The sequence below is a fragment of the Sparus aurata genome, chromosome 23, assembly GCF_900880675.1.
Source record: "Sparus aurata chromosome 23, fSpaAur1.1, whole genome shotgun sequence".
In the NCBI taxonomy this organism is placed as follows: domain Eukaryota; kingdom Metazoa; phylum Chordata; class Actinopteri; order Spariformes; family Sparidae; genus Sparus; species Sparus aurata.
Window position 1 is genome coordinate 9,682,816 of NC_044209.1, and position 27,026 is coordinate 9,709,841.

General features: G+C 40.3%; 1 protein-coding gene and 1 long non-coding RNA gene across 6 annotated transcripts in view; one reads left to right on the plus strand and one right to left on the minus strand.

Moving 5' to 3' along the window:
- Window positions 1-27,026, plus strand: part of LOC115575731 (myocardin-related transcription factor A-like) — a 49,147-nt gene that overhangs the window by 4,931 nt on the left and 17,190 nt on the right. The window contains exons 1-5 of one of the 5 annotated variants that reach the window (XM_030407989.1): window positions 47-141; window positions 3,143-3,308; window positions 18,631-18,696; window positions 19,401-19,496; window positions 26,228-26,283. In XM_030407989.1, coding sequence (XP_030263849.1) covers window positions 133-141; window positions 3,143-3,308; window positions 18,631-18,696; window positions 19,401-19,496; window positions 26,228-26,283 — 393 coding nt within the window. In that variant the 5' untranslated portion in view covers window positions 47-132. Of the gene's footprint in view, window positions 1-46; window positions 142-3,142; window positions 3,309-11,153; window positions 11,612-15,063; window positions 15,082-18,630; window positions 18,697-19,400; window positions 19,502-26,227; window positions 26,284-27,026 lie in introns of those variants that run through there. The other 4 variants (XM_030407990.1, XM_030407992.1, XM_030407993.1 and 1 more) reach the window with 4 other exon arrangements.
- LOC115575734 (uncharacterized) lies at window positions 47-4,228 on the minus strand. The gene is made up of 3 exons (XR_003982723.1): window positions 4,089-4,228; window positions 3,132-3,283; window positions 47-199 (listed from the first exon to the last, which is right to left on the minus strand). It is a non-coding gene; the product is annotated as an uncharacterized LOC115575734 (long non-coding RNA).

Genomic DNA, 27,026 nt, shown 5'->3' on the forward strand with positions numbered 1-27,026 from the left:
TCTTGCTTGCCTGCGTTCCTGATTTCAAAACTTGTCTGAGAGCTTTCTTTCCGATAAGCCTGACGCAGGGTGCTACTCTGTCAGTGTGTTTGTGAAGCAAGAAGAGCAGCAGAGGGTGAGGAGGATCAGCAGATGGGAGAAGTAAGGGCCGAAGATCAGCTGTCATGTCAGCAGACGTTGCCATAAACTTGTATGAGGGCTGCAACAAGAAGGAAAAATTTATTTATTATTCACAGTCTGTAACTTTAACAGGGCTGTCAGCCATTATCAGAAAGGTCAGTGTTTCTCTAAAGCACCGCAAAAAAAATGACTGTTCCAACTTGTTCAAACTGTAATGGGAATGTTGTTCTGTCGTCTGGCGTTGGTATTATTACAGTTGTATTAAAGCCAAGACTGTGGCTGTTACTGCTCCTGCAGCTATTTGTCTCATGTTTTCGTAAAAGCTGCAGCGCCCGTCCAACCATAGCTGTGGGATGTACTTGTGGGTTCAGGTTCATACAGAAAAAGGTACAAAGCATGTGTAGATAGCTGCATTAGAGAGTTGGGAAGGTGGAGGAAATATAATATCCATGGAAATGAAACACAGCGAGTCTCATAACACCGTTCCCATATTCGAGCCAGAGCTACTGCAGTTGTAGGTTGTTGCTACTACTTGGGTGATGATTTTACATTAATGACATGTTGCATTACTCTAATACAGTCTTCTGTCTTGATTTACTGCTTAAGCCGTACAATTAGTTTAGCTTGTGTTTGTTTTAAGAGTTTCAGGATCTAAACCCTGTTCAGAGGGAAGAGATCAGACCGGACAGATCGTGTGTGTGCAACAGACTGTGCAAATGTTACACAGTATGCTTTGAAGAAAGACATGCGATACCTTTACTTTCCCTAGATAAATAGAGACTAGGTAAGCTGGGTAAACAGTACAGCACTGAAATGGTGAACACAGACAATTGCAAGTTATATTGTAATGTCAATATGGTTCTGCTAATTATAGTAATACCTAATAAAAGTAAACAAACAAAACATCTTAGTGATTGTTGGCAAATGTGTCATAGCAGGGCACTCCATACTACCTCCACCTCCCTGTTATTATTCCAGAAGAACTATTTTCCTTCTGGAATTTATTAATATTATTATTATTAGTAGTATTCATTACGTTTTTTGCCCGGCTTCAACTTCGGCAACTCCCTCATAAGCCTCAATTTAAATTTTGAGCCTACATTTCTGGAGGAGAGCAGACTGTACCAGTTTTGTCTCCGTCATTTTTCACTCTACAAAAATAAACAAAACATCGCAGAGTTCGGCAATGTCTCCTGTTAATCACTGTATAAATATTTTGGCCATAACATCCCACTTTTGTCAAGACTCGTTTTGCGCGTTCATTCTTCTGGGGACATTTTCAATTTTGGTTCTGCTGCTGCTCCAGCATACGTTCAGCTAGAGAAAATGTTCAGCTTTCAAAATGTTCAGCTTTTTAAGCCCATTCAGCCTTTTTTATTTTTTCCGCTATTCCATCCTTTCAGCTTTTGAAATATTAATTTTTTTGCTGCAAAATCACCAGTCATCCTAATAGGGAAATGTTCTACTTCGGTTCTGCTACTGCTTCATCAGTGTAGTGCAGTGCATTATAGTTTTATGCATTTCAGGAAAGTATGTTCCAGTATATTCAGCAGATTTTCCGAAATCACTTCAGCTGTCAGCATTCACACTGTATTTTCGCAGGAAATATAAATTGTTCTAGTTCGTTTTGCTTCTTTTTGTTAAAGAGAGACAAAAGGTATGAAAGAAGAGTATCAGCCCCTGAGTTGTTTTGTTTTTTCCTCACACAAATGTTGTTATGCTAATATTATGTTAAAAGTGTTGTTGATAACACTCAGCCAGTAAATGTGGCTTTCCATCTCCCACCTACCATTGCATTCACGTCACAGCTCTGCTGTTGTTCGAGTCAGCTGCACGACGTTATAAAATAAACTTGTTTGTGCTCTTTAGTGGAAAAAATGTAGGCTGTTTCTAACAACATATCTGTGCTACAATTTCATCTCACTTACCAGCCATACCATATTTGCTAATTCCACTATATATCCCGTTAGCTTTTATCGAATATACCAGCCTTGCCAGATTTTTCCATTGATTCACTAAGAGTGTCACACTCTCTGAGTTAATAGACTGGCCCCTGTACTTATTACACCCTGTTAGAGGGCAAAACTCCATAATTCATTTACATTTCTAACAATATAACTATTCCACTGTGTGTTGTTTCAATATTTCTGTGCAGTATCATGCACAATATTACTTTATTGCCTTCAGCATTCATGCAGCAATCATTTATACTGGTTCTACTGTCAACTGCTCAATATTTCAACTCACCGGTTTTCTATCAAATCTTTCCGTGCAATATCAGGTGCAGTATTTTGGTGGCATTTATCCATACTGTTAACTACCTAACTACTAATATTATCCACAGTGTAGTGTGGTACTAGGCAAATGTAAATGCATACAGTATATAGTTGTCTCATTTAGTTTATAGCAAGATTTCATTATAGCTATTTTATATTTTGTATATTTACATTTTTACTTCTCTTATTTCTTATTGTTTTCTCTATTTACATTTTATTCAGACCTATCTATAGTGTGATATTTCTATTCTAGACAGAGCTACTGCAGCAAACCAATGCTTTTCAATTAGGTTGTTGTATTTAATACTTTCTTCCTTTAGTAAATTGGAGCTGTGCTCAGTATTGGCTGGTACATAACTATTTTTAGAGGTTGGAATGTGGTTTTGGTACACTGAGAGTCTAAAGAATCTGGGCTGCATCACATTCATAGCTGAAATGTTATTTGAGTTGACTTTTTTAGTTTTAAGAAAAAAATATCTATAAATGTAATCTGGTTATTTGAATCATTTTCAATGTGATACTCAGTTATCTTTATATGCCCCCATGAGTAAATGCCTTTAGTGTGTGTGTCTGTGGGTTACATTTCTTTTCCCTGAGTAGCCGGAGGCTCATGAGGCAGAGCGATAAGAGAGGCAGGACTAACTGCTTTATGGCCATGAGGTTTTTGTGTGTGTTTGTGGTATATTTGGCTGCGAAATGTCAGTCGGTCATTAAAAGCGCGTGTTTATGTGTTACCCCACTTCCAGGGTCCTCACTCTGAATCCCTGGTAACCATGGAGACCAAGTTTGGAGAGAGACCAAACGCAGACGCCTCCATCCCGAGACTTCAGAGTGAAGCTGTGGCCAGTGATCTGCAAGAGCTGTCCCTGCAGCCCGCCCCCAACTTGCTGCCAGTCACCGAGAGGAAGAATGGTCAGATTTTACTCATGCATAGACATAACTGTGTGAAAGTGTCCATCAAATGGTTTGTCAGGGGCACGCAGAGGAACTCAAACAGAGGAGCAGGACAATCATGCAAATAAAGCCACAGCATGCTCCCATTTGAGTACATTTGTCTAGCGAACATGATTGTGGTCTATTTTAAGTGTTGATTAAGCGCTGAAAGATGCAAAGAAGCAAATGCTCCTAGAGGCAGAGAGGCTGTCTGTATGCCGCGGTTTTACCAGCATCTGCGGAGCTGCTCTCTGCTGCTCATGTTTACATTTCAGACATACTAGGTCTCCCCTCGCATTACCTCATTATAAACAGCAAGCACTGTCTTCCAAATGTGCACATTCGAGCTGGCTTACGCACACACCACATGCAGACCCTCAAAGCAGTGAAGGGATATTGTTTAAGAGCCATATTTCACCATTTCACTATTTTAAGTTGACCTTAAACTCGACCCACACACTAAGACTTGTCGGTTAGTTGTTGGCTGGCTGAATACACCACTTAGAAGAGGTCGTTCCTGAAGGTTCACGTCATAGGGTGAAAGCGGCAGGGCGTTCAGATATGTTATGACTAATTTACACCCGGTATAAAAGGCTCCTTGTGGAATTTTGGACATCAGCAACACTTTGCAGCAAAAGAATGCACATTGATGACGGGCATTATTTATATTTGAATGATTTTTGGCAATGCTGTATCTCCTATTTGTAGTCTTTACGGTATTTCCCTTAACTTAGCAGGAAGAGTGCACAGTTCACTTACCTTTCTACTTGTTCGACAGATCTTTTTCTTACTATAGTGGTCACGCTGTAAAAATTGCCTTTACACCTGGTTAGGTCTAAATTCTATGCGAGCAACACCACCTTCACATTTGTGGCTTGTCCAGTGATGATCACAGGCATTCTTAGTGCTTTAACACACACCATAAACATGTTTTTTCCTTATATATACACACTGTGATCACGTGTTAACGCCAGGGGTAAATATGGTGTAACTGAGCCCACAGCCTTTCTTCCTCCTGGGATCTCAGCCACACCCCCAGAAGCACTGTCCTGCTTGAGTGACTTGTAACCAACTAGCTTCAAAGTACTTTAAAGCAGCACAATAAAGACATAGCTAATACGTGGTTATTTGTGCCCTAGCTGTCCACAGATGCCAGTGAACATCAAGTTGCTAAATTGTTGTTGGGAGACTGTTGCAAACAGTAGAGCCCACGTACAGATCTGGTATTTATGACAGTGTTGGTCATCGAAAGTCTTTAAACTCCCTATATTTAGAAAAAGATTTCATTGCATAGGGGAGGTTTTCTTTCTTTCTAACTGTCTGGCTCTTTGCAAACCAGAAGAACTACATTGTCTTCAATGGCACATGTAGTGTTTACAGTGTTTGTGTCCTCAAATAATAGCTATGGTTTTCTCATGCTTTTTTCACAGTTGAAACCTAGACTTACAATATTTAGCTGGAAGCAATTACCTGGTGTCTTGTTATGGATGCCTGGAATTAATAATGAGGCATTATGGTTTGTAAAGTGCGTGGGGATTTTATGTGTAACCGAGACACAGATAAAACATGAATGCCATCAAAATATTTTATACATATTTGATGAGCAATTAATCTAACATACTATTATCTTTTGTAATTTTTATGCTTGGGCATTTGAATAAAGTAAACCCTGGTGCAGAAATAGATATCATATTAAGTGGAGAGATTCAGATACATTGTACTGTAACATTTAATCCACATCTTTCCTTCTCTTTTCCTCAGAGGAACACAGCATTAGCAACTGTTTTGTTTTTCTGTCACAGAAGTGCAATGTGCATATACCTACTACCCTAAGAAAACAGCTGAGACGGTAATCTGAACAGACTGTACCAGCTAGACAGGAGTGCTCTGTAGAGCCCTCTATTTTAAGACGGTGCGTGTCCCCACCTTCTGGACAGCACAAGTAATGCAACCAGGTGAACAAAAATTAATCCGTGTTTTTGGTTTGACAGTTCATGAACAGAATACCATCGGATGGACTCAAGATCAGTTTTGGTCCCCCTTCAAATCCCCTTAATCAAGGCTACTTTATGTGGAAGTGTGTGTGTGTGTGTGTGTGAGGTGTTTGCATCCACAGATAAAGAGGTTCTGGATATAGCGATGTGGCCAGCTGGTCCTGCTATTTAAACCAGTTGGAGAGAGTACAGAGGTTAAGAGGAAAGAGAGATGTAATATCAGAGGAGGGTTGGGGGTTGATGTTGAACTGAAGAAAATGTATTGGCTGTGGAAATGGGGAAACTGTGGGGGCAGGAGCACTCAAGAAAAGAGCTCTAGAATATAAAGTGAAAGGAAGAGTTCGCTCTAAATTGAAGTATTTTCTATACAAGCAGCTCCATCGACATCTCTCAGTGTATGGGCGAGTTTAAGGGGGCTTGGTGTAAAACGCCGGAGCAGTGGCAGACTAATGGGGTTTGACGGGCAGGGGCGAAAATATCAAAAGGGCACCTTCAGTTAGTCTTTATGTATTTATAGTGAAGAGAGAGCCCTTCACCATGTTTCGTCCACTGAAAGGGCATCCTTAATCATGCCTTAACTGCCATAGGGGCACCCAAGAGGGCACTTTAGCTGTTTTTTTTTCAAACACAGGGGCACCAAAGAGTCTCAGTGAACATAGCAAACAATTATGCACAGTTTTTATGTAAAATTTAAAGGTCCCATATTAAGCGCATACTTAAATTTTAATATCTAATAGAAAATGGGTGGTGAGTGTATAGTCGGGACATCACAACCTTATGCAGATCTCAACGGGCTGTGTGCATTTCTCCGTGGACCGAACATTTTGTCACTTTCACAGTATTTATAATCCAAAAAGACATGTGGAGCTCATTTTCTAAAATATAGGACCTTTAGTGTGAAGAAAATATAGAAAACAACTTTGCAAACTTTATGGATTTATGGCTCCAAAACACAGATTATTGCTTCACCCACCAGACAATTAATGCAGCTTTCGGAGCTGTCAGAATACAGTATGGTCCCATTATTTTTAATAGTTTGCAGGAAAAGTTTGATGGAGCTAACTTATACTGTCTGTTGTTTGCACACAGACCTCAGTTTGACTGACAAGTGGATCAATACTTAATAACTACATTTTCATTTTGGAAGGGACTTAGTCCTCAGTGGCCCCTTTGAAAAATGAACTGAAAGGAAATAAAGACAGAAAATATATGAAAGGGATGGTGGTAAACAGAGTTGGTTGGAAAATTGATACCACTGAATCAACAGCTAATTAAAAAATGATGTTCTGTGTTCGGAACCTTAACAAAGTGAATGCTGTGGTCCCAACGGCTGTTAAACATGGTGGTGTCCTTTTCAAGGTTAAATAAACTTTCTTAGATGGATTAAAAAATGAATCTTTGTACTGAAAGCAGAGATAATAAAGGCAGAAATGTAATTATTGAGATCATGATAGTAGAATACATGCATGCTCCACCAGGGGGTGGAGTTAATTTGACTCTTGTTTACAGCTTTGTCTTGTTACAGGAAGAGCAAAGGTGGTGAAACCAAAGATGAGGCTGATATGTAGTCATGAAAGGCAGTGAAACATATGAAAGCCACATTTATAGCCATAGTTTAGTTTAGTTGTTAGAAATTAAAATATACCTGGCCTAAATTTAATTCTCTCTATTTAAAAAGTCATAGGTGGTAATTTATAATCTGTGATGCAGCTTTTTTTATCCATGTTCCTAAAGATACCTGCACCAACAAACAAGGAAATTAACTTAGTATCTTGAAATCTGTGATAACTCTTCCCCGGTTGCCTCTGAGAAATACTTTAATTTTCTGTATTGTGGAGCTGAGGGTCTTTCTCAAGTATTGAGTCAGGTTTTTTATGAACCCACACACTGACACATTAGTTTACAGTTGCTATTTTGGCATTGACTTTTGACCTGACGTCTCATAATTTCCTCTCGGTGACAGACGAGGGAATCCTTTTAATAGATCCATGGACCACCTCCCCAGAGATAACAGTGAGACGTCGATGCACACATAGCCAGTTGATTCTGTAGGGTAATGATGTCAAGCCCGAAGGTCAAGAAGACAACACTTCTGAAATTAAACTTTTGCGTAGGACCTGGGCTCATGAGGGTTGTTATGATTCAGATGTCAGTATTGGAAAAGCCTCAATATGCTGAGTCAGGTATCAGTGAGTATGCAAGTCTATGCACTGATCATATGATTTATTACCCCTGCAATGGGACCCTGGGATAACTTCAGTCACATGTCGGCAAACTTGCCTTTGTTGCATTTTCATATCACTCGGTTAAAACACTTGTTTTCCTAGAAAGAAGAATTGGTTACTGGTGATTTAATGTAGCAATTTGGCAATCACTTATTCTGGAGTATCCCACCAGTAAACCAGTGACAGGTACCACATTCAAGGCTTTGGTTTTCTAGAATTTGTTCCTTGTATTATTTATTTATTTGTGATCTTTTTCAGTAATGACTGACTGCAAAACTAGATGATAAAATAACTTTTATTGCATACATTCTGTGTATGCTGTATGTACTGCAAAGTATTTACCCTGGGCCAGGCCATATAGCCATTATAGCAGTCATATCTGATCCATAAAGGGAGAGTAGTATACAGATGTTGAAAAAAATTGTATATGTAAGTAGTGGCCACTTGTCAAATTTATACTATACTACTATACAATTAAGGGGGAACATATTGCTAGTTACCACTAACTGCTGCTAATTGGAGCTGCCCATAGCTATTTGGCTCAGTTAGCCATACAGCTAGCGGTTCAGACTGGCAGTTCGGTGACCGGAAGAGTACTAGTGTTTACATTTCTAGCGCAGGACTGTCTGAGGCTAGCTCGTTAGCATGCTAACATCATTAAATATCTCTACAGCACAATACATCGACATCACGATGTCAAAAGTGATATTTATTCACATTCTGTTGATAATTTTAGTAAATCGTTGGACGTTTTGAACTAAAAATTTTCAGATTGCCCCTTTAAAAACACACTTTTAATGATAACTATTGACATCCAAGTGACATCCTTACAGGCTTTAAAATGATGTCATCTTTTCAACATCACTTACAGAAAAACAAAGGGCAACTTCTTGTGGTTCAACAAAAAAACAAAAATCACCACATTCCGACATCTTGCTTGCACCCTAACTTGTCCGCATGCAGCAAGAGCCACAGGTAGGAATCAAACCTTCTGCCTCAGCCTCGGTACATCGGGAACACACTCTATCAGGCAAGCTTCCAGTGCACTTTTCAGCTTTACTTCTTTAGATGTAATAATTGACCAAGTATTGGTCATCAAACCTTTATCAGGTATGCTTTTGTTCATGACCACAACATGGTAATCAGTAAAGCTGATGGTCACAGAGGGAGTCTGATTGTTGAAGTTTCTTGACATTTAGGGCAGCGTTGGTCTCTTGGTCGGTCCGTCCGTCAGTTAGATGGATCAAGACTAAAATATCTCAACAACCATCAGTTTAAACCAGACATTCACCATCAACACCACCTGAAAACAGATGATGTGAAAGTTCAGCACTCCAACAACGATACTGACCTTGACTACTCCAAAGCTTTTGATGGTTCTGGAAGCATTACCTACTCCAAACTGCCACTTTGAGATCCTTTTTCTGTTTATTAATCAACAGAGATTAACATCTGCCTCCACTGATACAGCCGGACCGAGCTAGATGTACGGGAGAGAAGATGGAGCGACAGAGATTTACAGTCTGCTAGGAGCCCTTAGCAATTTGAGGGCTATTATCTCAGCATTTAGAACTGATATGAGCATACACTTTACAGACACTTAACTGAGCCAGACACATTCAAACAAAGACGCGCCGACACATCTCTACATCCATTTACACGCTCGCTGTTACATAAATTATCCACACACATTAGTGATGCATATAGTTGAACACATTGTCACACGTAGATACAGGAAACAATCGCACACACCTACACACTTGCACACAGACACACCCGGCAAGGCAGGATTATCCCTGCCAGCATTTTGGTTGGGGGCCTTATCAGAAGTAATGGCGGATCAGAGTCCTGATTCGTTTTCCCCTCTCTTGTCAGACTGAGGAGTTCTTTGCCCGGGGACACCACATCTTGCATATTAACACCCTCTGATACAGAAGTGCACCCGCAGACGCAGCGTCCTGCATATTTAACATGTGCACACAAATACACAGGCTGTTGTTTGTGTGCATCAGCTTAATTTAACAATCCCCTTATGCCTGTAAAAGAGCCTCTGATAACCAAATCGTTAACAAACGCGCACACGTTAATGTCTGCTCATCATATCTTTGTTTTCGAAGTACCCCATCTTTTTTTTTTTAACATAATGGGAACATGACAAGCAACATTGGTTCGATGTAATGCAAAGCGACAGATGAGAAGAAAGCTGCTTAGTATTTTTCACCTTCAGAGAGCCCTCTCTCACCTTTTAATGCCATGTCAAATTATCTGATGCCACCCGGGACAGAACCTTAATAATGGAGATGAATGAAACTGTCAATGGATGGGAACAGGTGTTTTACACCGACATGCGGGAAGGCGGAGGAGAAGGCAGTCGAGCTGAAGGAGGGAGATAAAGGCAGTTTAGAGGCATGCGGGCAGGTTTATTGACCTGCTGAAAGAGAACAGATCAGCTGATTCTCTTTTTTATTTCAAGTAAAAAAGCACAAAGGCTAAATGTTGGAGCCGGTGCCAAACGCTGGCTTCAAAGAACAACTTTTCTCAAACAAGATATTACATTTCTTTTCTCGTAATGCATGTCCTACATTGAAAATCATTGTACTATTGAAAAGGTATGAAGGCTTAATGAGGGGTACTTTGCTTGACTGACTGTTTGTACTGTTTTTTTCTGATATCCTAGCTTTAATCAACAAGAACACATTCACAATGTATTTTTTAGGAACTTAGAAACTTAGAGAGTTGTATTTGATAGGGTTGAAATTTTGTCTTTTTATTTTATTTTGCAAAATGCGAATGGAAAGAAGTGGAAGAGTTAACTTGACCTAAGCTTTGTTTACAACAACTACTGCCTCTCTTTTTGCATGAGGGATGCATGATATAGTCCTAAAACCATATTGAGATTATTTTGAGAGATACTATGATTGTGATATGTTTCACGGTCAGTGGGAGTGATCATATTTGCAACACAATTTTTGCTTTCATTGAACAAACTATTAAAGGCATGATGATGGATTTGTAGGGCAGGGCACCTCTGCAGGACTACAGTACTGACACTTTACCATTATCAAAAAAGAACTGCAGCTTCCTGAGATTTTGTCTTTCGTCTTTTTTTTTCTTATGATCTGCGTTTCAGATGCTCTGAAAATCTTGTGTCCTCACATCTACCAACCTGTGCTAGACAAGTTGTGTTCCTGAGTTTGAAAGAATCCTTTGAACATAAACAGGAAGTGGTAAAAACAACAGTCAGACAGGTGTGGGAAAAAAAAGATCTGGGGCGCGTATGTGTGTGTGTGTGTGTGTGTGTGTGTGTGTGCGTGTGTGTGTGCAATTGTAATGATTTTAGGCCCCAGGCACAACGGCAGAGATGTGCTCACACAGGTGCATATCATTGACCCCACACTGAGCTCAGATCAGAGGTGCTAAGTGAGAAGAATTTGGTGAGAAGCAAAGGGGCTTTGCTCAGAACATGTGTGTGTGTCCTTGTGTGCGCCTGTTTGTGTCTGTCAACCCCTGAATGACTGAGTGCAGCGACAGCTGTGACAGACTGCTTGATCACGGATTCACCGACATCTGACACGCACACGAGCGTGTCCTCCTCAGTCGTGGAGTTGCAGTGAATACAACAGAAGCTCCTCTGTAGCTTTGTGCTGTAGCTCTGATACAGTAGCTTTGTATTTATACATGCTTTTTTTTATTTCACTGCTGTTAGACATGAAGGAGGACTAGGATTTTCCTAGTGTTGGGAAATATATCTATTAGATGCTACTTTGCTTTAAAGAACATTCTTTCTTTTGGCTCATTAACACTGTGTCCAGCAACTTGTCAGAGAGGAATACCTTTTGCTAGATGTGCAGACTTGACTGAACAACAGCCAACCTCCTGCTCGTTGTTTTCTTTCCTGGTTCCTCGGAGTCTCGTTCAGAGTTATTTCCTGGTTTGATCGGACCCGCCATGCTGGAACACCTGCCTTATGTGCGCATTGACCCTGCCCCAATCAGCAGGAACATGGATGAGAGAACCATACGGTTTGAGTTAGAGCGCCAGGCCTGTCAGAGTCTCAAACAAGGTGGGATACCTGTTGTGTGTCATGCTTCCAAAGTTCAAACAGTGCAGCACGACTTTGCTTTTAGCTTGTTGGATCAATGCCTCGATTACATTGGTAGCGGAGAAAAACATGCAGTATATGTGTCCATTCAGGTGATGTTTTCAGATTTCATTCAATGCAAAAATCGGCTGTTTAAAGTGTGCAGGCCCTCCTCTGTGTCATCCAGCTGTAATTTCTGGGCCCAGGTGTTAAGTGGATCAAATACTCTACAAGTGGCTGGATTACAGTTGGGACCTGTCCAGCCCGGGCACAGCACACTTTGCCTTGAGCACATGAACTCGGCAACCTGTGAACTGTAGCGGCATGGGCCTCAGACCAAAGTAGCTGGACTGAGAGCAGCATGGACCGATTTAGGAAAGGACAAACTCTGGGAACTCCAAGAGACTTCCAGAGAAGTCTAAAGTAAATTTACATGGGTGAGACAACCCCTAGAATTAAGCTTAAAGGGCCAATGTGTCTGAATTTTAGTTGAAAATTAACTACAATTGTCAACAGAATGTGATTGAATAGCAGTTTTGACAGTATGGTGTATGTGTATTGTGTTGCAGAAATATATCTACTGAAGTTACCATGCTAACTAGCTAGCCCTGTGCTGTCCAAAGCTTCTGTGCTAGAGTTGTAAACACCAACACTTGCCTGGTCCCATAGCTCCCAGTCTGAACCGGTAGCTAGACAGCTAACTAAGCCAATTAGCAATGGGCAGCTACAGTTAGCAGCAGTTAGAAGTTAATCTGGTGATCTGCTGCACCCTGTGTGTTTTGAGTATGAATTTGACAGGACAATTCTTACATGTTGCACCTTTTTAAAGATCTTTTCATTACTATTCCAAAAACCTTCTACTTGAAACTCTTGGAGAGCTGTTGGTTTTGTTTAGGACTTATTTCATCTTTCGATCTGTGCATCTGTCAACAGCTCAAAAAGTCTGTTTCTGTCCACTTTCTTCTTCAGTTAAACCTGTGAATCCCGTGTGTGAATGCATGTGTTGTCATTTTACAGTAATGTTCGTCCTAACTGCCGTGAGGGATTGGGTTTCAAGCGATTACAACATGGACACAAATAGAAAACCGTGTGAGAGAGCTGGAGGGAGAGACCCCACAGGTTAGGGATCGAAACAGACAGCACAATGTACAGTGAGAGCTGTACAACAGTGTGACAAAGAGAAAAGAACCACTGGTAGAAATTGAAAGACAAACTGGCAGATAAGGAAGTACATTTTACTAAGATACATAATGGGACAATGGTAAAATTTTAATTTAAACTTACAGATTCAGTAAATCCACACTGGTCTGAAGGGGTTTAACGCAGCCTATAACAATGTGCTTTAAAAATCCATTTGAAGAAGTGTTTTGAAAGATGACACTGATAGTGCCAGGCTTAGTTCTTCACGTCTCTCCCAGGCGGGGGAGGGGAATGAAAATAAAGAGAAACAGCTGGCACAGAGAGATGTAGCAGAGAGACAGAAGTCAGTGATGAGGAGGACAGAGTTGAGGATTGTAAAGATAGTGACTGAGCGCTGCTGAGTGGTGCTTTGGACAATTGAAAGGAAAATAGATGTAATGGTAAAAATGTGCATGCCATGTCACTCAGTTACTTTATATATACTATTTTTACATTGTTAAGTGTGCCCTTCTGCCATGGACTATTTGACATGTAAATAGTCCAATGGGTCCTTTGTTCCATACAACGGTAAACAAAAGCAACCTCAAACTGCTGCTGTATTTTATCAGCCGTAGCTACCAAAGCTAATTACGCTAAAGTTAACTTTATGATATTATTGTGAGGTTTATGAAATACGCTGTCTCTGGATGACTCTTTAATGTTTATAGCTCACACTTTGTAAAACAAGAATATATGTCCATATGCTTTTGATGGCTAGGCTACATACTGTACATTATGTGCTGAAAGACTGAGGCTACAGCTGCTTGTCTCATGCAAAAAGTTAGCACGTTCAAATAGAGAGACAGCATTGCTTCTGTGCTAAACAATAAAGCTAGTTATTCTTAGTGTTGCAAGTATGATGAGGAAATGTCATATTAGACTGTTTAATTCTAACAAAACCCCATTATGCTGCTTAGCTTAGGCTACATGCTAATGTTAGATTTATTTTTAAGTGATTTGATTTATGTTTCACTTGATGCTCTAAATGAGAGAACACTTTTAGGTTGAAGACAAACGTGTTTGGCAAACATAAGGCTATCTCGGATAACGAGATTACATTACAGGACATAGCAGGGCAGAGCTGCTAATGTTACCCTAGATCTAACAAGCATCCAAGACTGGTTCCTTAAAATGGGGCAACAGAAGACGTGCTAGCTGTTAACAGGGTTATCATGTCATTTTTTCTTGGAAATGTAACACAAAACGACACTAATGTAACAAGAAATGCTCTTGGGCCTTGGTATTAATGCTTGCCTACTTCTGTAGGAGGTAAGCTAGTTAGCTGTACATGCTAATGTTTGCAGCTTAGGTAACATTAGAGCAGATAAAACATACAATGAATCCACTCCTTTAGCCTTTTTTTCTTATATTTATTTTGTGGCCTGATGGGAAATGTTTAATTATTGCACCAGAGGCCTACAATTATCGTATTTTGTGGAAAATTATTGCGTGCCAGTCAATACTACAGGAGTAAGAATGGGTACATTTTTAATTTCTTAAAAACACGTAATAAATAACTGGGCTCCCTTGTGCATTTGAACACAGCATACCATAGTGAGAAAGTTCAAAATCCACCCACAAGAAGCTTTGAATGTTCATCATCGTAGCCTACACCAAGCGTGATTGGTTAAAAAGAAGTGACGTGGGACATCCTATGTTGATCCTATTTATGTCAGGAAATGCATTAAAACAACACAGAATGGGCCAAAACCAACCATTAATTAAGCATCACAAAGTGATCAATGCTGAAGAGCCTGTTTTGGCTAGCTGTAAGTGCCAAGCTATGATTTGACAATAGCTTTTTCATGGGAAAAGCACTTAGCTTGGCCACAGACAGTCTGGCCTAAGTAACAGTGCTTCAGTGACCAATGAGTTTGGGCATTGAGCCAAATTTAAAGCACCGTTGATTTTACCTAAGTTTTCTTGAGGTACTTTGTTTGGATTCCTTCTGTACCAGCAAGACAAGACTCCTCTATGAACACTTCTGATCTTCATCGATTATTATATTTGCTCTTATCTGCATTGAACTGTTGTCGAGTGAAGGTACACTTGATGTTATGTAGTGAAATTTGAGCAATGAGCACACTTTCCCAGAATAGATTCTGTATCAGCACATTGCATCAGTCACCCGTCATCTCTTGGCACAAACCATCAGCCTAAAAACAAAACAAGTGTTTTGAGCATTTCTGTGTGTGTGTTTGTGTCTGTGTGTGCGTGGGAATGTCTCACGACCGCGTCTTTTTATTCACACTGTGCGGCGGCCATAAGTGGACGTATTAAAATATGTGTTTATTTTTGTACTCCCGTGTTTGTGTGTGTTTGCAAATATGCATGCCTGTAATGAGTGTCTGTGTTTGTTTTGTTAGTCTGCCCATGTTTGCCTGCAGGAGCCTGTTAAATCTTTACCCGCTGCCAAGGGGAGAGAACTGCACCATCCTGCATCAGCCACGTCCTCGTCGCAGAAATCAAAGGAATAGGAATGTTTTTATTTCGGGCTACTGGGGGGACACACAGAGGGACTGTCTGCTGTCTCTGTGCACCGCAGCGACAGAGCCTGCTGTCATTATTACCAACTCGGGATAAAAAAGATATGTAGGCAGTGCTGAAACACCGGCACACGCAGATCTTTTCTGGTTCGTAGAAAAACACACACTTTAAAAAAAGAAGGAAGAGTTTAACCTCAAAAAGAGGAACAAGAAGGGCAGATGTTTTACAAAGATAAGGGCTCTCACCGCTGTTGTCTGAGTAAGTGGGAGTAAAGAGGCATTTAGAGAGAGATCAGTGATAGAGAAGGCTAGCTTCCTTTTTGTTGACTTGACAGAGACCAAACCGTCCAAAATTCATGTCTAAGAAGAACAATTTTTCTTTTTGTCAAAATTAAAGTGCCAGAGGATTTAAAAAGTGGATAAATAGGTTCAGGAGTTCTGGATACAGTTTCAGGAAGGTTCTGGGCAAAACAAGAAAAGAGGTTTGTCTGTTGCAGACAGAACTGCACCTGACAAAACGGTTAGAATGGAGCTTACGTATGTGGCTTAAAGCTTGTTACGTAGGTAAAGTTGTGAAATGGTCGCAGTTTGTTGAAGTTTTGGTGATGTTGTGGCACCAAAGATCATTTTGGGTAGATCTACAAATTGATGGTTTTGGTCGAAATAAGTTGGTTACTTACATAATTTTGCAAGTTCAGTAATACACAGTGAGCAAAGAACAAGGGATGAGGTTGGGATAGAAGGGTGGTTACTTTACTGAGCAGAGTGCAGCCCCTTTAACTCAGGTCACAATTTCTTTCTGTTATCCACCTTATACATCATGCTATTAGAAACACAGCAGTTTACAGTAGTTCCAACTCTCTGACTCACTGGGCAGTCAGTTTGCCTTCATCCTTTATGTGTAAAAGAGATTATAGTTAAGAATATAAAAGAGGAATTATAACACATACAGACAGCTGTTTTCAGCTAAACAAAGCAATGAAAAGCCCATTGGACAGTACCTGCCCAGCACGGAACAGCAGGCAAATCGAGTGACATAACTGAACATAATAGGAGTGTTCAGCAGCTAAAGAGACAGATATTTCCCTCAGGAGTACGGAGGTGGAGATGAAAACTGAGATAGAATAGTTGAATGAATGAATTTTGGCAGGCGGCCAGAAACACAACTCCAAATGAATGCTGATATTGCTCCATGTCATCTGGATGCGTAACGGTCTGCTATTAAGTTCACCATATTAACATTATACTCAAGTGTCCGGTTACTTCACAGCTCGCACAGTATGTGAGATCACATTGAAGCACTGAAGTTATAAATGGTGCTATATATTTGTTGTATATGTTGTCTATATTGTTACTCATTAACTGATGTTATAGTGTAGCTTGAGCTAGTTTTATTTACAACATTTTGAATCATAGTCATACTTTGACTTGTATTTGTATCAAGTTCTTTCTAAGGCTGATTTGTAGAATTATTAATTCTTTTGTTTTGTGAACTATTTGTTCTGAGGCACCTGTGACCCTCCGTTTGGGTGAAATTCTCGTACGAATCATATGAGATTTAATTTGTTGGTTTTTATGAACTAAGCCTGACTTGTGATCAGGTGACGTGACGTGTGGTGTCAGCCCGTGTCGTATGAACGCTGCGCTGAGGAAAGTTGAGCTACAGTTTGAATGTCACTGGGGTGATTGACTTCAGCTCATATGGGGCTGCAGTAAATTTTCACTTTATGGATTTGTACTTTCACATCAGTTCTGATCAGACAGATTGACCTGGCATTTTTGTGTGCTTCACACAGTGTGAGACCTTAAAACTGTTCGTTCCTTACATCAGAGTAGACAAAGAGTTGAGTCGAATGTGAGTATTTTCCGTTGTCATTAGTCTTCTATAACATTATTTTGGGTTTTGCAAAAACTAATCGATTGATTGAGAAAATGATCAACAGATTGATTTATAATGAAAGTCGTCATTCGTGCAGTCCTAATTTAAAGGTGCAGTACGTAAGAATTGGCCACCTGTTGAATTCATACTCCAAACAAAGAGGGAACAGCATATCACCAGAGACACTGCAAACTACTGATAACTGTGGCTGCCGTTAGCAAGTTAGCTCAGTTAGCAGTGCATCTAGCGGTCCTCTCAGCTGACTCAAGGCTGCCCTGACTTGAAATGTTGGTTGTGTAAACTACTGGTTTATTTTTGTTTTAAAGTAAAATTCCTACATATTGCCCCGTTTTAATATTAACAGGTAAAAAAACAAACAAAGACATAAACTGCACTCAATTTACACTGTAGGAAAGGTCATCAGATTGAGTTTCAGCTATCTCTTATTACTGGTAGTTGCCTCAGCATATGACACATCGTGCAACACCTCAGCTCTGCAGTGCTAAAGTGAGGGCTGAGGTAAAACCATGCCAACTGCAGATGGTCAGGGTGTGTGTGAAAAAGAGCCCTCGACCAAAAAAATATTTCGAGATGCCCAATTTTTTACACTTCAGCGCTGATTTCATGACCCAGATAGACTGTAGAGTGGCTGCTGATCTGCAGAAGATCATTTCCTGGCATTTCAGATTTCTCATTTTGGAAGTTCAGTCCTCGAACTTTTTGCAGATATAGGTTTTCATCAGAGAGAAAATACGAGGTCGGCTCAGGACATGATGAGTCATCCGAGCGACTTCGATGGCATTTCTGAGCATGAGAACATGGTGCATGACCTGCAAATAGCCGTTAATTTGGAAATTTAATGATAGTTCTGTTTCAAACCATGTTTGTGTCTGAGACTCCAAAATCCTGAGTTGAATTATACATGTGAACAGTTTAAAAGAATAAACATCAGAAGGTGTGAAGTTACATGAAACACGATTGTCGATTGCTTTCCTTTACCTCTTTGTCACACATCTCTGTGGTGTTGAGCTCTGACATATGCAGCACAAAACTGTGTGCGCTGCTATTTAATGAAACGCTTGAAACAGGAAACTGTTGCTGCGTCTGCTTCAGTGCGTGCACGTTTCCCAACCCTTTGTAGTGTGTGGCGACATAACTTTGGTACGTCTTCTCACAGACGACTACGGAGAACAAATGCTGATCACCTGCAGCAAACCGGGTAGATAAGAACCTCTGTAGAGCGTCTCAGATGTAACTCTACACCTTTGTTACTTGTATTCACAGATGGAAAGTCTTTTGTTTCATGTTGTTGCGAACTTGCAGCTTAGTTATGAGTAATGTCACTACCTCTGTGACTTTCTGTGGCTGGAGGCGAGGTAGAGGTTGTGTATTGCCGGTTTGACTCAACTCTCCATTCATTCTTGCTTCTTTTTCTCTGTCTCTTTCTCGGTGTTCAGTTCTCCAGCTGAAGCTACAACAGAGAAGGTCCAGAGAGGAGCTGGTCAAACAGGGGATCATGCCACGTAAGTAGAGAACAATATATTTGGTCCATGCATAGAAAATGTTACTGTTTCCATTGAAACATTCGAACAGTTCAGATGATTAAGAGTTAACAATGGCTAATGAGATCCAGAGTAGAAGACAAATCAGTGTGATAATGAAGTGAATACGGACAGAAAACAGGCTTAGAATATGTAGCTCCAGGTTAAAGTGGTTGACCCCTTTTTAAAATGTCTTTTTGCATTTAAACACAACGTACAAATCAAACTAATCCAGCAAATTAAAGGGCAAATATACAAGAATTTTAGTTGAAAAAGCTCTAACATTAACCAAACTTATCATCAGGACGTGAGTAAGGATATTATGAGGAATATGTATGATGCTAAAGTTTGCATGCTGACCAGCTAGCTGCGTCCCATTCCGGTCCAAAGCTCCTGTGCGAGCAGTGTGAACACTAACACATTCATATTTTTGAGTTTAAGTAATAAATTGCAGCTGTAGCCTTACTAGCTAAGATAATAATAAAAAATCAATTAAAAGAATTGCTCTCCAAAGTTAAATCAACATCTCTATAACCAGTTTAAAAAAGATGTAACATTATAGCCTTTATGAGTGTAGGATTCATTGTTTGACGGTTACTTTAAGTTAGCTGTACCTCAAAGACAGCAACAGACTGACTTTGATTCTTGCTGAGTTCTTCATTCATTCACCACCATGTCTTTCTCAGTTTTAGTATCATTACATGCTAGACAACAGTTCTCTGAAGTGATTTGGATTGTGGTCGGGACTCATCCCCTGTCAGACGGCAGTTTCAGTCTACAAAGTGAGGTGATTCGAGGTCGTACTTCAACTGCCATCATGAACATCCGTTTGCTGCTTCTTATCTGCTTTTTATCTGATTAAGAGACTTCCCCGTGCATCATCAAACTCAAAACGTTTGGATGCTTTTGGTTACAGATGATTTGCGCTGCTTACATGCTTTTGGCTTTTGCTGAGATCCATTTAATAATGCTTAAAAACTGTTACTTCATCAGACATACGTTAATGCTAATTTATTGTTGGCAGTACAGTGTGTTCTGGTGTTAATAACACCAGGTACGTACATTTCTGTTGCAGGGAATGACCTAAATAATCTACAAATCAATGCTAATAATCACTATTTGTCTAATGCTTGCGGCAGCTCATTTAGTAGAACTTTTATTCCACAAGTATTGAAACTCTGACAGGTGATATCGTAATAGTTTGACACGTTGTCACACAGGAAGTGCGTTATGCTGTGTGTCTAATCTACTTATCGTTATCTGTTCATCTGGTTAGCTACCTGAAAACTCTCTATATGCTATTTTGCTGTTGCAGGAGTCTATTCTGTTCTACATCACAAATAGAGACACACACACTATTTCCCCTTAGTTACAATACAAAGATCAGTTCTCATCTCACTAGACGGACAGCATTAACAATGGGCATGGCTCAGGCCTCATCTAGTGGGGAGATGGAAATGGAAAGATGCAAATAAACTTCGAGCATTGTTAACAATGGGTGGAGAAATGGCACCGTTGACCATTTGCATTTCGGTGAAAGAGAGAGTGAGAGACACAGTCGGCCAAGTGTGACCAGAGGAGCTAATGTGATGACGAAGATCCAAATGTTTTGTTCACATGGTTTCATCCAATTATCCCACGCCTCTCTATTCTCCTTGACCTCGGGATTATAGCCTGATGAGGGGCTTGTTTCGTCCGTGCATCGTGTCTCCCTGCAGTGCTAAGGGGAATTATAGCTTGTCCCTTTTAGCCCGGGGAGTGTTTATCATCTGAACAGAACAGAGATACTTATGTGGAGACAGTAGAGATGCTACAGGGGTCGAATATAATGATGGTCACATGAGTGGCTGAAAGTTCGCTCTGTCACGAAGAGGCCTTGTTTGATTAAGAAAGGAACCGTGCGACCCTGTAATGTTATGGCTGTCATTGATGACAGGTTTGAATGTCACTTGATTATCTTCAGGTCGTAGGTTAGACCTGGTTAAGTTCAGGTATGAGTTTAAATGTGGGTAATGTCACCGTAAGGACATGGCAGGACAATTAGCCACTGACATTTCGAGCTAGCCTCCTCTGCTGCTCTGCTGCGTGACCTTTATCATAATTGTCCGTGTAGTCTCTCATGGAGACAGAAGGCAGGTTGAGGAGCGACAACACACATCTCTACGACTCTCACCATAGCTTTCTTTTTACCACTGACCTTTGTTAACAGAATGCTACCACGAAACCCTGTAATTTTTTTAGCTCCCTCCTTTGGTCCATTTTTAAAACACCTCAGATTAGACTTCAATGGAAGTTGTCTACCTTCCGTTGTCTCACAGTCACTGCACCTCTCCTGCTTGATGTCTCTTTATCACTCACTGTCTCGTTTTTTTTTCCCTCTCACTATCCCAGCATCAAGAAATAAGCTCTAAAATGCAGAGAATGTATTTTCCTTCTGTTAGCTCCAAAGCTGGGCACTATGAGCCCAAACATACTGCTTGTCCGTCCGCACCGTGGAGTGACAGCAGTGTTTCATTCATAATGAAAATGATTCCAAGCATTATGTAGAGTATAAAGTGCCTTTGTGGATGCCCCCATGGTAGATAAAACATGAAAATGCCCTCTGGGTGCCCTTCCAGTTGAGGAAACATGGTGAGGTGCCCTCTCTTTACTATAAATAACACATGACTTTCTGCCGGCTGGTGCCCCACTGCATACTGCTGGTGCCCTTTTTATTTTTTGTTTGCCCCTCAAAGTCCACCACTGCCAACAAACATATGGCGGTTTGAAAAAAAAAAAAAAAAAGGACTAACCTGCTTGCTCGCGACTCAAGCGAGGCAGCAGAGTCATCAAAAACAAGAAGAGCTACGCTGACTGTGCGCCCCCTTTTTTCTGCCACTCTCATCCTCAGGACCCTCGCCACTGCCAATAAATTAGCAAGATTTTTATTCAAAGATATGTGGCTCTTTTGCACTTGTTCAGATTTAATGGCACAAGTGGAGGCGCAATATGAAATACAGAAACATATACAGGCTGAAGGGTGAGACTCTCTGATTACAGCGTTCAAATGAATTAAAACGAGCTATGTGTAAGTTTAAATTTGTTTAAAATTGACTTTATGGAAAAAGTAGCAGCCCTAGTTTGAGTGTGTGTGTGTCTGTAGCTGCGTCTTTGGTTGTCTGACTGCGGTGTGTGTTTGGGTGTGTTCTTTTAACACAGTGCTATTATAAGCCCAGAGTGTGATACCCTACCTAACACTTTATTTATACACCTCTCAGATGCGTAAAAAACATTTTGTTCAGTTTAAGCTCATCTACCAGTGGTTTTAAGGTTAGCTCAGTTAAACCTGAATGCACAGAGGGAGCCTTCTCCAAAGCTTTGCTACCAAGTTCAGAAAGAGACAGGGGAAGTCCCTTGATTGTTTTGAGTAAACTGTATTTAAAATATGAAATGCATACTTCCAGTTGGGGTAAAAGTCTAAAACTTTAGTTACATATGTGTTAAATGTTCACTGGTTTAGTCAGTGATAAAGGCAAGTCTACTGCTATTTCTGAATGGTATGAGGATAAACTTCACTCAAGTTAGCAGGGCTGCAACTAACGATTATTTACAATTTTGATTAAAGGTGCAAAAAGACAGAACAGATTCTTTAGTCTTATTCCAAGTTCGTCAAATAGTGATGCAAAGACAGATGACGATGGCTGGTAAAATTCTGGAGGGACATCTTGTAGGGCAATTTTATAGCTAAAAAAACATTTGCTTCTTTTAAACAGTAGCTTAAAACATTACCGTTTGATACTGATACACAATATGACAGGAAAGATGTAAATTAATGCTAAAATATCAACACACATCATGCACACATGTATGTATGCCTGGAAGTGAAACACACTACATATAATCAAACAGTAACGTTAGTTAGGTAGTGGCTGATTGCTAGCGTTAGCTAACGGGTTATTAAATTAGGGTTTACCTTGAAATACTGTGTGGATTTATTCTCGATTTTCACTATTCGAAATGTGCAGATTTGTCCGATTTTCAGATTTTATTTGACTTGCAACATAAAAAACATGGCGTAACATTATCCCAGCAGCATGTGAATACAGTTGATTTGTTGACCTTGTAATGACACTTACTTAACAATCAACTGTCTTAAAAATTGCTTGTTTAATTTGGTGATCATTTTCACGATAAATCGAAAGTTTTGTCTATACTTTTTTTTTAGATTGTGAAAAATTCTCATCACAATTTGCTCAAAGTGACACCTTTCAAATTACTTTCACTTCTTCAACCAACAGTCCAAAACTGAAAGACTTTCCATTTACTGTCATGAATTAAGAGCAACAGCACATCTTTACATTTAAGAAGCTTGAACCAGCAAATGTCTGACATTTTTGCTAGAAAAATTACTATTTAAACATCTAATTGTTGCAGCTCTTAGGCTATAGTTAGATTAGTTATACCTACCTAGTTAGACTTGGATAAATTGCATGGTAGGGTGATTGATAAACCTGCCACGGTAACATAATGTGCCACATGTGAGCTCTGCGTAAATGTACAGATTTACACTTCCTGGTGAAAGTGGAGCAGCTCACACAAAGTTCTCACGTCTGAAATAGCTCTATGAAAGTCTGACAAGAACAAAGCATGATGTGTTCGTGTAAGGCAACAGTGATATTTTAGTCATTTTGCTGCTATTGAAGCGGTTTCGTGAGGTTGATAAACATACGACAGAGTTTAACTGGCTGAAATGTGGTAATATGCAGAAAGGGTTTCTTCAGTCGGTGAACTCGGAGGACAAACCCAGGCAGCAGTCAGCAGCAGACTGAACATAAAAAGACAGCCAGCACCAGAGGAAGTGAGGCTGCTTGATGTTCTCAAAGAGCTGGGAATGCTGGTTAGCTTTAGCAGGGTGGCAAGAAGCCATGATGCAGCCACTCATGCACATAATGGAGTCTTTTCTCTCTGACCTCTTCCTACGACTCTCTATTTCCTCCTCTTCATTTGCCCCTCGGTCTGTTGTTGCATTTTTCTTCCAGCTGCCTCTCTTCATTTATCTCTTCCACCCGTCTTCCCTCCATCCGTTTTTTTTTTTGTTTTGCTGATCCTCCATCTTCTTCCTATCTATTTCCATCTCTTTCACTTATTTTGTGCTCATCCATCCATCCATCCATCCGTCCGTCCCTCCGTCCCACCGCACGTTTTTTTTCCACGGAGCAGACTGACAGGCAGGTTCATATGCCCTCAAGGTGGCCGCCATAACCCCCCTTGTGGATGGGTGAGAGGTCTAAGAGGGGTGAAGTCCCCGGGGTAGTGCACGAGTGAGTGTGTAGCAGCAGTGTGACAGTGCTCAGCGACGTGAACTGAGGCTTGAGCAGGTACCAGCAGTCTTACCCCGGGGTTGCTAATCCAGTCACACCACTTGTGTGCCTGTGTGTGTGTGTACAGTGCAGTCAGAAAGTATTAAGACAGCTACACATTTTCTGTTGTGTTACCTCCAAACACATCAGAAATGTAAAAAAATGGCATGCTGACTTAATTTGAGGGTGTTTACTTCCATGCACGTCCTGATGTCAGGTGTGTTCTGCAGCCATCTTCACAGCTCTTAGCTGATTGTCTGGTTTTGACAACAAGTGACTGACTTGGCCAGTTGTGAATGTCCCATTGTTTGGCCATTGAAAGCTTTTTTGTTGCCTTGTCTGTCTGAGATAAGATACAAACAAAGCAGCTCTGTTGCCCTAAAATAGTGGAACTGTGTTGACAAAGGGCCACATTAACCTCTTAGTCATTGGAGTCATTTCAATCTCTGCCGAAATTTAAAATGTTTCCCTTCCCATGGCAGTGTGCACATCCTGCATGTGTGTCTGAAACAGTTAGCCTGCTCCAGTTGTCTGCTGTGGAGCCTCGCAGCGAAACGTAGAGAGGAAAAAAACATGATTTCTTACTTAAAAACCCATAAGTTTCAGCTTACACCATGTCTCATGATTCTAGCTCCATCTGTTGTACAGCATGCTTCACAAGTGCAAGAGTACTTGGTAAGTTGAGCTGCAGTGTTTTGCTTTTGCTGTAAGGAATGCTCAGGCCCGAAGACATGGACAGCATTCATAGAAAGAACACAAACGAGGCAGCTAAAGTCAATTCTAATCTTGAGATGATTAGTTTGATCTGAACCTCAACAGTTCACTCCTTAATCTAGTAGTTCTCAAACCTTAGATTAAATGTAGAGAGGAATATTTTCAAGTCAGCCCCACTCACCCACACACATCTTTTGCCTGTAAACTCCTTTCTCTCATCACTAGCCACCAATGTAGTGGTGAAACCAAGGACGAGATGTGTCCGTCATATTTTCTTGTCATTGCTTTGGTAGTTGTCATGTTTACCTTCAACTCGGAGTCCTGTGACTAACTTCCATGCTTCACTAGTAGTGCAAAAACCCATGCTTCATACATTTAGCCTTGCTGTGTACCTCCCTTGCTTTACCCATGGGCTCTCCCTAGGGGGTGCCCCACTTTTGGGAACCACTGCTTTAATCTATCCACCAAAGGTTGTTAAACTGTCCAAATCTAGGTTTACACCAATAATTTACACCAATTAATCTGTATTTCGAACATTAATAGTTTTCTTCCTTATTAAAAACTACCTCTTATCTGTCTTATCTTACAGCCTCTATCTCATTCATAGTGATTGTGATTGGTCAACAAATAAACATTTGCCGAGTACAAAAAGTTCATATTACAAAACTGCAGTGCAGAGAATTGTGTCGATTAAATGCATGTTTTGGAAATGACACTGGCCCCTGGTTTGTACCTTCCCCTTCAAATGCCTGCGTATGTGATCTCAACAATTTTCCATCATTCTCAAAATGAATTGCCTGCCTATACATTCTCACATGTAATACACCATTATTTGATAGTTTGGGCTTTAGATTCTTGTTTTAGAAGCAAAATCATAATGCCTGTACTGATATGCTGTATTTAACTCAGCATTTTGGTGTCATCACAACCCTTTAGGCTCTTAGGTTTATAGCACCACTAATCCCCTGGTTTTTGCATAATCACAGCCCTACAGGAAGTCTTACTTGAGTCATTTGTGATGCTGAACTGATTTCATAAATTCCACTGCTGTAAAAAGGCTCATTGGACTGGAACCCCTCGCAGTCCATCCCATTACATTTCTCCCTTTTACCTTGAGATTTGGCCTTTTAAACAGCCTTTTAATGGGACCACTGCTCAGCCTAATATGCATTTCTGTTCTGTCATGGCTTATAAACATGCAAGACTGTACAGTGAGAGCAGGCTTTTTACAACACTGACATGGAGCTCAAAATGTGAGAATGGAAAAGCTTTAGAAATATAAGAGCAATAATCCTCACCATCAGTAAACATATTCAGACTGAACTGGATGTGAACTGAAGAAGCCAAGAGCCATTCAAAGCCATTTAGCTCTCCATTTCCCTTCAGATGTGTAAATGTACACACTACCATGTTAATGTTCTCTCTCTCTCTCTCTCTCTCTCTCTCTTTTATTCCTCAAGCACTGAAAAGTTCAGCTTCCTTCCACGAACAGCGACGGAGCTTGGAACGAGCACGGGTGAGTATGCCATCCTCGAATCAGCCGCTCAAGTTAAAACTGGCACGTTTCAAGCACACATTCACTTTCTTTCTAAGCTCTGTAATATCTGAGGACATTACAGCAACCCCTTGAATCATTATGTAATACAGAGCGGCTGAGAGCTGAGATAAGGCCATCTGCTCGGAAAATTAATACTCTTATTGGACTGTAAGGTGCAATGTATCTGAAGTATCCACTAAATCAGTGATTCCCAACCAGAGGTGCAGTATGGAAAGATTGTGGTGTAGGTTAACTAAATTGAAAAATAAATCTCATGACACTTTACAAATTGAGCAGGTCTCAACCCTATACTCTTTGTTTAGCCATGCATTATAGATAAACACATCAAATAGCCTAGCTAAAAAAGCTGAAGCAGGCTAATGGATAAATAGTTAGCTTACATTAAAATGGTTAGCTTAGAGTACAGGATAAACAATGATGCTAATAGTAATGGATACATGGTAGAAATAGAAAGCTCAAGTCAATGATATATTTAACATTTTTCAGTAGTAGTAGCTGAAATTAATAGATAAATGCTCGAAATAGTTAACTAAATGTAAAGAACATGTTTGACATTAGAAATAGTTCAAGCTAAAAGTAATACATGGTAGACACAGTTAGTTAAAAGTAGTGGATGAATAGTAAAATAGCTAATAATAAGTCATGAATAAATGGTACACGTGGTTAGCTAACAGTAATAAATGGCGAAATGGCAAAAATAA